A 13,511-nucleotide genomic window follows, 5' to 3' on the forward strand; every position below is an offset into this window, starting at 1 on the left:
GAGTCTACAATCTGGCAGTTTAATCAGATCAGAATAATTCGGGATTTGGGGCACCCTGTCAGCATGGGCTGGGGAGGGGCGCTTACTAAAGCGGCTCAGCCTGGAGTGGCCTGGTGGTTCCACGGCTTCTAATTCCCGGCTTCTAATTGGAGATCCAGGAAGCTCTTCAGCGGGGAGGCCCCGCCCCTCCAGTGTGAATCGCCTGCCCCACGGGGAGGAGCTGGCCGATGCTAATGAGCAAGTTGCCAGGCAAGACAGGAACTTCATTCTCTTCTGTGTCAGGATCACAGAAATTATGCCCCTTCTCTCACCATGAGCTGGCTCTCCAGTTCCCAGGGAGTTGTGCTAACTGCCTACCACCCCAGCGGCAAGGACCAGGCTGTGGGGGAGAGCCACACACGGGGAGGTGAGGAGGCCACCTCGAGGTAAGCCCTGGTGCTTAAAAGCCAGAAAACAAAAGGAAAACCCCTTCCCTGCTCCAGGAAAAAAGTGACAGGGAAGCTGGTGTGGGGAGAAGGGAGTTACCTGTGCAAGTGGAACCTGACCTCACGCAGCAGCAGAAGTATTTGGCATGGTTTTTATGTACTTTTCATCTCCAGTCCAGGTCTGAAATAGCCCATCTGCTTACTGGTGAAGGAGAAGCAGAAGGAAATGGGGATATGGCTGTATGGCCATCAGACTAGTTGCTTAGCAGGTGCATTTGCAAATGCTGAAAGATCAAATGACTATATTTGAAACACTTCCTATGAGATGGAATTCTTGAATGGGCTGGAGACATAGCCACTGGAACTGTTAGCTAGGAAAGTCTGCCAAAAAGCAGGAAGGCTGTTCACTGTACAAGCTGTTGTTGTTACAGTGTGTTATTTTTCCCCTCTCTCCTCACTGAAAGCAAACCTCTTGGGCAAAATGCCTAAGATACTGGCCTGTGTCAATATGTTTCACATTCTTTCCTGTATGTGGATCTCCCTACCCCCAATCCCCACCCCATTTTTTTTTTTTTCCAAAAAAGAGTTTATATCAGGAGATAGTGCTTTGCCTCTGGAGTGAAATGTGGTTAATGTTAAATCACTTTATAGGCAGAAAGGGCAAATGTTCTATAGACCACTGAGGCGCCAAGGGTACCTTTCTCCCTATCTATGTACTTTGTTCTGTTTTTCAAAGAATTTTTGTCCCCTTTCTCCCCTTAATGACCTTCTTACTTGCTGAACATTTTTAACTCCTTAGATATAAATGGCAAATATTGGCCTGGAAGATTGCAGAAAGCAAATGCTAACCTACTAGCCTAGAGTGCTTAATTAGTTATCAGAAAGTGCATTTCCTCCTTGATGCTTATTGTGATGATAAAACCTCCTTTGTTCTTAAGTGACTTATGCTGCCTTATGTGCCTTAAGCTGAAATAATGCCTTCTTTCATTTGTTTTAAAATCCTCAAATGTGGGGGAGGTGAGAGAATCAAAGGAATGGCTGTAATACTCTGGGTTGGACCTAGGCTGACTAAAACTTTTTTCTCACATGGCACCCACAGCCAAAGATATAAGGGAATTGATGCTTGTGCTGTAGCTGTTACCATTTTCTTTTCTGTCCTTTTAAGTTTTCTTTCTTTCTTTCTTTCTTTTTTGTGAGATCATTAGCTGTTCATCCAGTTTTCCCATTGAATATGTATATACATGTATGTGTATTATATATGGATATACATGTGTATATGTAGTAATCATTCAGCAGTAAGCAGCCTGCCATACCAATACCATGCCAACCATAATTTGGCTTACACATTGCAGTCAAAATTGTCAGAATTGTGCAAGCTCACCGCGTTCTTTAGTGACTTCATACTGGAGTGGCCTGATGATCTGAGCTGAATCTTAGATCTGGATTGTGAGAGTAAATAGAACCATAGGGACTTTATGTTCAAACCTCTCATTTGAGGACTCAAATCCAGGAATTCCTTAAGTAGTTGCAAGGCTTCTAGTTCTAGGATCTGCCTGGGGCTGTAGCTCTGGTTCCCAAGACACTTTTTGCTGTGTCTGCAGTTTTGCAGCTTGTCATGGGTGGCCTGTACTCCAATGGGTTGAGCAAACAACAGAGGCAGGGATCATTCTCAACTATTGCTAAGACAGAACCCAGAGGCACTGAGGCAGCAGGGTGGGCAGCTTGTCTCTGCAGTGAGTACTTGGAGCTAGGCTGCAGTTCCAGGTCTGCTCTCAAGGGTCTTGCCTGCTGATACCATATTACTTGCCCATAGTGCACCCCAGCCCTTACCCCCAGTGAATTGGGATCCTAGGCACGCAGTTAATTTATGTTGGTTAGAGAACATGGCAACCTGGTTTGAGGGCTGGGAGGAAAGGCAGGGAGGAGGGGAAAGTCCTTATTAGCTTTTACCCTTAAGCATGGAATAATTTCCCAGATGAGTAAAATGTAATTTTGAGATGCACCCTATGTAGCCTCAAAGAGTTAAGATACTGGAATTGGCATGGGTGGTGGAGATGCATAGAAGGAGGAGGGATTTGAGTGTGAAATAGGATCACTAGTGATGATCTAAGCATATGATGATTTTGGGGGGAGGGGCATATCAAACTTTGGTTATGTCTGGTCAACTGCTCCAAAGTGCAAGATTGATGGTTGACACCTGTTTTGTAGAATTCTCCAAGAAGTAAAACCAAAACAGTACTCTTAAAAAGAGGCTGAATTAGTTTCTGCCTTTCCTCCTACCTATATGTTGCTGGAGGTACCAAAAATTCTGACTTTGTTTGTCACAAGATTCTTTTTTTAAGTGTGTGCTTTGATGAACTGTTTAATAAAGAAATCTAAGGAGCTTTTATGTGTATGATTTAGCATATTTATTTTAAAAGTTTGATTTTTTTTTTTTTTTTTTAAGCTTTGTCGGAACAAATCCTTTTATTGTTCTGGTCTTTATGAAACTGAGATAGTAGGGAATTAATAATTTTTTAAGTAATTTGTTAGTCTAAAATTCCCTCTACTCCATTATCTCTCTTTATCAGAACACATTCACTGGATGCCAAATTAAGGAATTTTTCCTACTCCTGGTTTAGGCCTTACAAATATTTGTAGAATCCTGTGTTGTTGTTGTGGGTTTTTTTTTTTTTCCTTAATGTTTCTGGATTTGGAGAAATATATCAACATTAGCTCTTCTAGCTGACTTGTACACAGTCAAATGTTTCCAAAGGAAACCACTTTTTATGAGTAGCTATATTTATAAGACTTATTTGTTTTTCAAGCAGGAGTCTTCAGATGTTTCAGAAGTTTACATATTTTGTCTATTTTACACTGTTATTTCAACTTTACCATCAATTTAAGAGAACTATTCTGATTGTTTTATATCATTTTTGTTAATATTTTTAATGTTAATATCAAGTGATAATTTAGGTAGAGAGTTAAATGGATCTATAAAATAAATAGAAACATCTCATTCTTCATCCTATGTCTTTTTTTTTTTTTTTTTAACAAATGTCTTTTATTGTACAGAGTCTTATTGACCCCATTTGCCATTGGTATTGAGTAGGTAGAACCAAGAGGCGCCCTGTGGTGACTTAAATCCTGAAATCCTAAGCTGTAAAACTAACCTGCCTTGTTTACATCCTGACCTTCTCACTCATTAGCATGACCTTGGAAGAGTTACTTAATTTTCTACCTGTAAATCGAACTTCATAATAGTACTTGTGTTTAAGTGGGATGGTCCATTTAAAGTCCATGTTCTCGTGTCCAATACATAACTGGCTGCTGTTTTGACACTAGATAAAGGAAATAAATGATTGGGTTTTATAGCATATAGAATATTCTTATTTGTTTCAGAAGCATTTATATCAATATTAAGAAGCATGGGTATGAGCTATGCTTACCTGAGAAAGACATATTTTAAAATGAACCATAATGTAAAAGTTTAGGCCTTTGAAGGGTAACATTCCTCTGGGCTTTCCTTTCCTTTTGAACCATAGAAACATTTGTGATTGGCACGAGGAATAGTTCCTATTGAAGGCCTGCCTCTGGGAACTGATGGGCACCAAGGTCTGCAAACATTGACTTATGGCAAGATGGAATGTGGGTGGAGCCTTTTTTGGTGGTTGGACTCCCTCCTGCTCTCCATGCCAAATGTAAGAGGGCTATCATTTTCATATGCTTATCTCAGTTCTGGACTTAGTTTCTAAGTCTCGCCGTTCCTTGGTTCTGAAAGTACAACCAGTCACTCACTTGGTCATTCCATGTAGAATCCCCAAGTTCTTGCTCAGTGTTGGCAATTGTCCAGGTGCTGGGATTATAGTGGGGAACATAATGAATACCTGTGTGGCTCCTGGAGTAGAAAATCAAGACTATGTAGAGCAAGTACCCAGAAGAAAAAAGAGCCCTATGTGGCTGGGGGTTGGGGAGAAGAAAACCAGGGGAGAGCTGACCCTGATGGCCTTTTGTGGAGCTTTTAAGGTCTTTGGTTTATGCTTAAAGTAAGATCAGAAGACATTGAGGGGAAGGGTTTTGAGGAAAGAACAGAGATTTCACTTCTAAAGGTTTCTCTGGTATAATGTTGAGCATAGAGTATAGAAATAGCAACAGCCCCCAGGAGGTGAAGGCTGTGTGGTGTAGCTTGGGCCAAGGTCTAGGTCACGGTGGCATTGTGGGGAGTGAGCAGGAGGGTCTTCTGAAGATAGTCTGTAGGATTTTCTGATGGTTGTGATGCATAACCAAGTGGGAATAAAGATGGTTATAGAGGTTTTGGCCTAAGAAACTTTTTGCTGTGACCAAAAAGACCTGACAAGAACTATTACAGGAGGAAAAGTTTATTTTGGAGCTCATGGTTTCAGAGGTCTTAGTCCATAGAGTACAAACTTCATTCCTTGGGTCCTGAAGTGAGGCAGGACATCATGGCAGAAGTGTGTGGTTGAGAAAAGCAGTTGGGAACATGGCACCAAGAAGCAGGAGCAGAGAGAAAGACTCTACTCACCTTGGACAAAATATATACCCCCAAAGGTACACTGCCCACCTCCTTCAGCCACACCCTACCTTCCTAGAGTCATGACCCAGTTCATTCCTATCAGGAGATTAATTCATGATAAGATTAATATGCTCTTAATCCAACCAATTCACCTCTGAACCTTCTTGCATTGCCTCTTAACATGCTCTTTTGTGGGACACCTAATATCTAAACCATAACAGAGTAGTTATAAGTTTAGTGAAGATTTCTTGGATTGTATTAGGGGTGTGGGCTGGGTAAGATGTGAAGCTCAGTTTGGGGCATCTAAGTTGGAAACATCTTTTGGAGAAAAACATTAAGAGAAGGACATGACCCTCTGTCTTGATGAGGTTGGCACCTTTATGAGTATAGCACCTTAAAACCTGTCGACTACACCCTTGATGGAGTTCTTGCCTTCTGAATTTGTGTATTTTCTGAAACTGTTACTATTTTGGTGAAAGAAGGGGCATTTTTAAGAGGTTTTTATACTTAATTAAGGCGTATTTCCTCATTTTTTATAGGATTAATGATGAAATGCATTTTTTTTAGCCTATCCATATGGATGACTGTTTTCTAGACTAACCAAGTTCTCAAATTCATGGCATAAAGATGCTTCTTAAGGACTTATTGTCTTCACTGTATAGTTCAAAAGCCACATGCATAAGTTCCTCCTGAATTGTTAGGTGTGACTGTCATTATTTTGGAGCAGCCTCCACCTTTTCTCTGGGGGAATATGATACTTCCCTTTTAATCATCCCCCTCTGGAGGCCTGTGATTTTTGTGGGCCTGTTTAAAGTTATCTTCATGGAGCCTATTAGATTTATGCCTCTCAAATGCAAGAACTTACACACTCTGCACCCCCACCTTGAGAAGAACCTGCTGAAAGTTGGCCTCTATTTCCATGGCACACTTACTCCTTGAACTTTACTAACTCACTGTGAACCTTATCTCTTCTGAGCTGGACTTGCTCTCATTTAAAGGTTGATCATTGTTCTTTTGGGGTGTTAGTTTTATTAGTATCTCTTGTACTTCCAAGAGTGTTGAAGCAGAATGGACTTAGAGAATCAAAGAATTTAATGTGGTGCACAAGATTGCTGCTGACTGCCACGTATCAGGCTTACGTCATTGTTAATAGGTGGGATGGACCCACAGAACATATGTTTTGTTTTTATATATATAAATAAATATATAATATAAAATATATATGTGTGTGTGTGTGTGTGTGTGTGTGTATATATATATATATATATATATATATATATATATATATATATATATAAATGTAAATTTTAATTCCTTGCTGGAAACATTAATCTCATATATTGGAGAAAAAAAACACCGGGACCCCAGAGGCCAAGGGGGAGGTGGAAGTTCCCTGTGTTCCTTATTCATGAGCATGAGGTGTCTTTCCCTTCAGCCTCTCTCACCTGCTTGGATTGGGCTCTACTCAGGAGTCCTGCAAAGACTCCCTCCTAGCCATCCTTGTGGATGAACTACAGAAATTCAGGACCCTCAGACTAACCAGGTCACAGAAGTCCTCACTAGGAGCAAGAGGAGGAATGCGAGTGTTTAAGAGCTCTCATGATTGGGGAGAGGGGTCACTAGCATCATGATCACTTGTTTTGGAGGAAAGAAGGTGTGATAGGACAGAGGTGATGATAACCCTCACCAAGCTCTCTTCTCTAGTTTAGTGTTCTCCAAATTTTACATTTCATACAAATACTTTGCAATTGGCTTGTTAAAAGTTTTATTCAGTTAAGGTGCTTAGTGGTTTTTTTCTTTTCTTTTGATAAACTGAGATAGAGAATAAGAAGCCTACCTAATAATTTGAGGAGAGTAGGGATGATCCAAGGTCAGGGGGCTTAGATGATGATGTCTGGATTATTCTGAAGATGCATTTCTTTTTATTTCTGTGTTTATCACTGGGCTGGCAAAATTGGCTCTTTTTTTTTTTTTCAAGAAGTAAACAGAAGCCATGGAAACCTATGTATGTGGCCAGTCAGCACTTGTAGAGTGTTTTTCATACAAAGTCTACCAAGTATCAGAATTTCTGTGTTGAAGGAGAGGGTAAAACCTTAATAATTTTGCACTGGCAAATGTAGTTCCTTTTTGGCTGCAAAGGACACTTGCATTTCTTTGGCGGAAGTGGGGCTTATCATCGTGGGGATCTGGCTCAGAGGGAAAGGAGGCATCTCTCCTCTGCCCTCGGGGACTGGTCATGTGGTGTCCCTTGTGGCAAGCCTGCTTTCCCTCTTTGAGACTCTTAGTTTTCTACAGAACCACTGGCTTCATAATATTGTTTCAGCCTGAGCCCACACTTTTCCTGGGTGTCCCTCTATCTTCTTCCAACTTGGCTATCTGACACATTTCTTTATTTCACATTTTGAAAAGGGGATCAGGTTTGTCCATCTAATCTTTTGGAACAAGCCGTAGTAGATCCCCAGGCACTGTACAATTTGGCCATTTTTGGTCTTTTTAGAGAAGCAGGATCTGTGGGTATGGCAGATTCCTGCAGGAAGGATGTGGTATCTTTTCTAAGGACGCAGTACTTTCATCTGTTTCCTCATGTATGAAGTCGGCATGATAATGCTCTTGTTTGCTTCTCTAGGTTAATTATAAAAATAAAAAATATACATACAGATGAGGACCATTATTAATAAACCCTTTTCAGTGCAGTATCTTAAATCTTCTCCAGGCATTTTACTTAACCCAAGTCACAGTTGTCATACTGAACTTTCTTGTTTAACTTGCATTTTCTTTTTCACTATAGATACTCAGTTCATGGTGGGTGTGGATCTTGCCTGTGGGTTTTTTTTTTTTTTTTTTTTTTTTTTTTTGGAGGAGGAATGTGTAGTTTTACACCTAAGTCTTAGTCAAGTACTTGTTCCATTCAAGTTAAAAATTTGAATGGATGTGTGTAAAGGGAGTTGGTGGCAGAATGCCTGGATTGGAGTTCTGCTTCTGTCATTTAATAGCTGTGTGACCTTGGGCACTGTTATTTAAGTGTTTCAGGTCCTCTTTTTTTTTTTTTTTTCTGTGACTTGGGGACAAGACTAAAGAGTTATAATGAGGATTGAGTGAGTTAACAAATGTAACTTAGCAGAAAGACTACTTGACAGAAAGTATATTCTCTCTGATGAAGGATAGTCAAAGGCTGTAACCTGTTGGTGCATTAATTTGGAAGTAGTGTTGAAAACCATTTTTAAGATGCATGTGCTTTGGAAAATGAATACTTCCTCTAATACATATGGGGTATGACTTCTTTATTTTAAAAATAATTGTAGAATTAATTTCACATTTCAGCTTACTTATTTTTATTTTTTAATGTTTATTTTTTAATTGTAGTTGAACACAATACCTCTGCTTTATATATTTGTTTTTATGTGATGTTGAGGATAGAACCCAGGGCCTCGCACGTGCTAGGCGAGTGCTCTACTGCTGAGCTACAAGCCCAGTTCCTTTCTATTTATTTTAATAAATATAAATAATGCTCCCCAAAAAAGCATCTTAGAAAGGACTTAAAAGTATTGAACTTTTGGTAGGACTCAGTGACTGTTTGGAATAGCTTTTTAATTTGGGGGTACATGTAAACTTATAAATAATGTTACTTTTTGATAAATTAGAAAAATCATCTGGTGTAGAGCAAGGATAAGTTATTTGCTCTTGTTCCTCAAAGAGCAAATTGCCCTCAGGTTATCTGAGAACTTGCAGGTAAAAGTGACAGTAAATCACTATAGCTGAAGTGTTTGAGAAAAGAATAATCTTATAGGTTTTTGCCCTTAAAATATATTTCTGTACCTTTTGAATAAATTGATTTCATAACTGAGAAGGGACATTTCATGAGGTGAAGCTAAGATGGAAAATGGAAATATATACTTTAGTATTTCTAGATTAAAATTCTTTTGAATTCATTTTGTTCACGTTGTAGATCTGGGGATCGGATTCCCCCTAATCAATTTCTCTTGAGCCTGTGCCAAATCCTGTTTCCCATTGAGTTTGCTATTAATTCTCTTCATCTATATCATCCACAATACCTTTACTTCAAATGTCTATTATGCACTGGGCTAAAGGTTCAAGTGCCTGTAAACCTGGTTACTCCTACTCACAAATGACACTTAAGAGCAGGCGACTTTGCTTCCACCCCCAAGAGTCTGGGGATCTTTTGGTGTAAGTGGAAGTAACTAGGGGAAGGGAGAGCTGGAGGGGGTGTGGAAATGTTTGCCACTTTCAAATGAAAGATCCATTTTCCATAGGGTAAACAATAAACATAAATGATATTTAAATTGATTGGAGGTGTAAATTCTCTAATTCTGCAACATTCTGATGTCGCCCAGGATCTTTGGAAAGTGCGAAGTGAAAATTGTTTATTTTTTTGCAGCCTCCAGTTTTGTCTTACAGAAGGGTACAATGTCCTTCCCAAGGTACGCGGGAGCTTTTTGTATCCCACTAAATAATGTCTTTTCACATTTCCTCAACACATGCCTGTCTTCCACTAGGGATTAGATACTTGTCTACATTTGTCATCCCTTTGGAAGATTAAGGAAGGTATAAGTTGATATGATATTGTGACCTCAGTTAAAATAAGATTAGAACTGATACGGTGTAATTAATTTAGTGAAGTGAGAAATGCTTTAATACCATTCTGCTATAAAACTAGAACTGTGTAGAAAAGTCTTGGGATTCACACTAACAAGAAATTGGCATGGCTTGGTGTTAAGATTTGGTGTACCTTTGAATGCTAATGACTCAGATACCACCTATATTTTAGGAAAATAGATGTTATTATATATTATTGATGAGCAGCATAAGGTTAAAATTCTGTCATGGAAAAATACTTGGATAACTCGAACGCTTTCAGGATTTGTAAACATGAAGATCTTAAATTTTAAATTATTAAAAAATTTAATGTGTTTAAACAGCTTTGAAGGTCCTTGCGGGTACAAATAATAAGCCTAAAAAATTGTGTATATATGCATACGTATATCTATATATGTATTTTATATAGGTATATAAAATAAATGAATTCCTGCTCTGAGGGAGCTTACAGTAAAATTGAAATGGATTCTAAAACAGCCTTTTCAGTATCAGATTTAGGAAGCGTTGGTGCACAGTTTTCTCTTTTAAGCTATAGAACTTAAAAAGAATTTGTTGAATAATTGAGATTGGGTTTGGCTAAGAAAAGATAAGTTGGTTACTGGAAGTTGAAAGGAACTTAGGCTATTTATAGATGGTCTAAAAACATGTAACTTGATTAACGTATTCTATAATTAATGTTTTTACTAGAGTTACTAAGTGTGTGCCTGTTCATTTCTCTTGGTACAAATAATGCAGTCAAAGCTATGGTTTGTCATGTGATACATTTTATTTGGATGAAGGTAGAAGTATGTCTTTTAAAAAAAAAAGTGATAATTTTTTCTTGAAAATGGAAATATATACTTCTAGATAAAAATGCTTTTGAATTATAGCATTCTAAATTATTGTGTCTGATATTAGTCATAGTGTCATCGCATTGGACATGCTTAGGTAATTATATAAATGTATTAATCCCTTGTAATCCCTTGCTGTTTTTTTTGTTGTTGTTGTTTGTGTGTGTGTGTGTGTGTGTGTGTGTGTGTGTTGTTTTAGAAACAGCTTGGCTACCTAAGAATCAATAGAGTCCTGAAAGATAATATATTAAATGAATGAAGTGGATTACTAGAAAGTGCAGGCCTCAGGAAAAAAAATAGGTAGAAAATATTAATTAGAATTTTAAAAATACTAAGTAAACAAAAATACAAAAACCTGTCTATAAGTTGGATATGAACGAGCAGTCTGTGACCTGTATCCTGGAGGACCAGGTGTAGGTTTCGATTATCCACTGATGTGAAACATATCTCCCTAAAATTTAGGAGTTGAAGATAACAGTTTTCTGTCATGATTCTGGAGGGCCACAATCTAGTTCCTTCTTGAGACCATCATTCAGATGGGCTGAGATGGGGACATCAGAGACTTCTACATGTACACATTTGGCATCTAAACTAGTTGAACATCTTTTCTTCCTTGTGCAGCTTCTCCACAGCATGGCAGTTTCAGGGTAGCCAGACTTCTTGCAGTCTTGCTGACTGACCCTAGAATGAGCATTGGGAGAATTGTGGGTAGAACCTTTGGCTAGACTTCTTAGGACCCAGCTTCAGAAGTTATTAGAGGCACTTGGGTGTATTCTGTTGGCTAACCCATAGTAGGCCAATTCAGATTCAAGATCATGGAGGAATATAATTCTCTTCAGTGGGAGAATGGCCTGCACATAGTGGGAAGATAAGAAGTTGATGGCAGCCATCCTTGGTGACAGACTACTTGTGCAGTTTTCTTGTCTCTCTGCGTCTGGCCCTGCCTGCCTCTCTTGGTCTTATTACCAACTGTTCTTATACAGAACACTCTGTCTCATAGGGCTTGACTTTAAAATTTCCTATCAGTACATACTCATCCTGTATGCATTTATCCTTCTGATTTGCTGAGTTTGGTAACTTTATATTGGGGAATGTTTCTATTCATCAAGAACATGAATGCCTTAAGGAACTGGCATTAATTTTTCTTTCACCTAAGCACTGGATGGATTCTGTGCCCGGTTTATAATAGGACTCGACTATGTTTGTGATTTGGTTGATATTGGATACTTTGGAAGGATTTTGTTTTTTTTATTGTTTGCAGGGCAGTTTATACTATGCAGCCTTCTTTTCTTTCTACAAAAAAAAAAAAAAAAAAAAAAAAATGATGCCTAACTCTCAAAAATGTTTCTCTACTCCCCCTGCCCCCCAATCTAAATTTAAAAATTGACTTTAGGCATAAGTACCAATTTGAATTGGGAGAAAAATAGAGTACTGGGAAATGAAGTATTCCTTTTAAAGAATGTGACAGGGTCTAGCATATAGAAAGTTCTTGTAAAATGTTGGCTAACTATTCTTCATGGGATAATAAATTTAGCAGTTCCCTCTGCTGCTGGCGTCCCAGTTGCTAAAGGCTGTTGTTTGTTTACATCCAGTGATATTTACTCCAAGGGTCTATTGGACACAAATGTAGTATTTTGGAGTACATATTATTTTTCAGATCACATGTTGCATTTGGGAAATATCCCAGAGGCAATATAAAAGTTAGTTGCCAATATTTGAGTTACTTGATGTTTCTACCCTGGTATAATAGATTTACGTATCATTTACTGTTACCACTGAGCCTTACATACCTAAATATCATCACTGTAGGATTTCATTTCTTTCTTATTTAGAAAGTTTTGCTTTACTGTGTCTATTACTGAACTCTATTTGTTTCTTGAAATATGTTTACCAAAGAAAGGAAAGACATCACTAATGAGGTAACCCCATAGAACTCTGGGGGAATGGGAAGGAATTTCTCTCAAAAATTATGGAATATTTTGTATTTAGTATAGTACATATACTTAAGATGTTTGTTTTTTTAAAAATACTTTATCACTAGGCATAGCCACCCATGCCTGTAATTCCAGATTCTCAGGGGGCTGAGTCAGGAGAATTGCAAATTTGAGGCCAGCCTCTGCAATTTAGTGATACCCTTTCTCTAAATAATAATAATAATAATAATAATAATAATAATAATAATAATAATAATAATAAAAAATGCTCAATAGTGTAGTAGAGTGCCCCCAGGTTCAATTCCTTGGAACACATATATTACCCCCACTCCACTTCCCTCCCCACATGGGAAAACCCAATAACAACAACAAAGAAAAAAATCGTATCTTCAGCTTTGGACTGCCATTGTTATTGTGAGAAGTTAATGCATAAATTTGAATTACTTGTCCATGGAAATGGCAATACCACTTTGTCAGATCATGTAATTCCTAGATTTTTCTGTCATTTAGAGAAATAAGTTGTCACACATTTTCCTGTCCTCTATTCTATAGGTTGGAAATCAAGTCATCCCCATTTTACAGGCAAAGGAAACAAATCTCTTTGAATTTAGTTTGAAGCCTGAAACTTGATGGTAAAGTCTAGGCTTGGGACTCTTACGAAATCCATTCTAATAGCTATTTGCACATCTCAGGACAGATTAATACTTTGTTAATCTGTTTAAAGCAAAATTTCTTCCATGAATTAGTGTTGGGTTCTTATTTCACAAATAGTGTGTGGAACACTGTTAATAAGTATTCCATTTTAAAAAGGGTTTCATGGTCAAATATTTAGGTGTAAACAATCCTGCATGGCATATACTATCCTAGTAAGTATTGTAAATCACTAAAAGATAGAGGCCAACATTGTACAAAGCAAAATTTATTTCAGATTTATTTGACTTGGGATCCTTAGTTTTGCAAAACTCTTGTAACCAATGATCAGTAGAACACAATATTGGGATAAAACAAATATTGGGGGACATTGTATCGTAGAGGCAGGGTAAAACAAATCCCCAAATACTGATGTCTCTTTATATGTAGAAAAATGTCTTCTTAATTCCAAAATTTACAATTGTTAGCATTTTGGGCTCTTTGATAATAGTAGCAACAGTAGCTTTTAAAACCTCCTGTCTTCTGATAGTCACCACACATTTAC

General features: G+C 38.1%; 1 protein-coding gene across 3 annotated transcripts in view; it reads left to right on the forward strand.

Annotated features, from left to right (window-relative positions):
- The first annotated feature begins 241 nt into the window (after positions 1–241).
- The window catches only part of Arhgap18 (Rho GTPase activating protein 18), a 147,754-nt gene continuing 134,484 nt past the window's right edge, over positions 242–13,511 (forward strand). For all 3 annotated transcript variants that reach the window (XM_027947389.2, XM_027947388.2, XM_071613036.1), the window contains exon 1: positions 242–425. In XM_027947389.2, the coding sequence (XP_027803190.1) occupies positions 313–425 (113 nt within the window). In that variant the 5' untranslated portion in view covers positions 242–312. The remainder of the gene's footprint in view (positions 426–13,511) is intronic.

Source organism: Marmota flaviventris, chromosome 6 (assembly GCF_047511675.1).
Source record: "Marmota flaviventris isolate mMarFla1 chromosome 6, mMarFla1.hap1, whole genome shotgun sequence".
Classification (NCBI taxonomy): domain Eukaryota; kingdom Metazoa; phylum Chordata; class Mammalia; order Rodentia; family Sciuridae; genus Marmota; species Marmota flaviventris.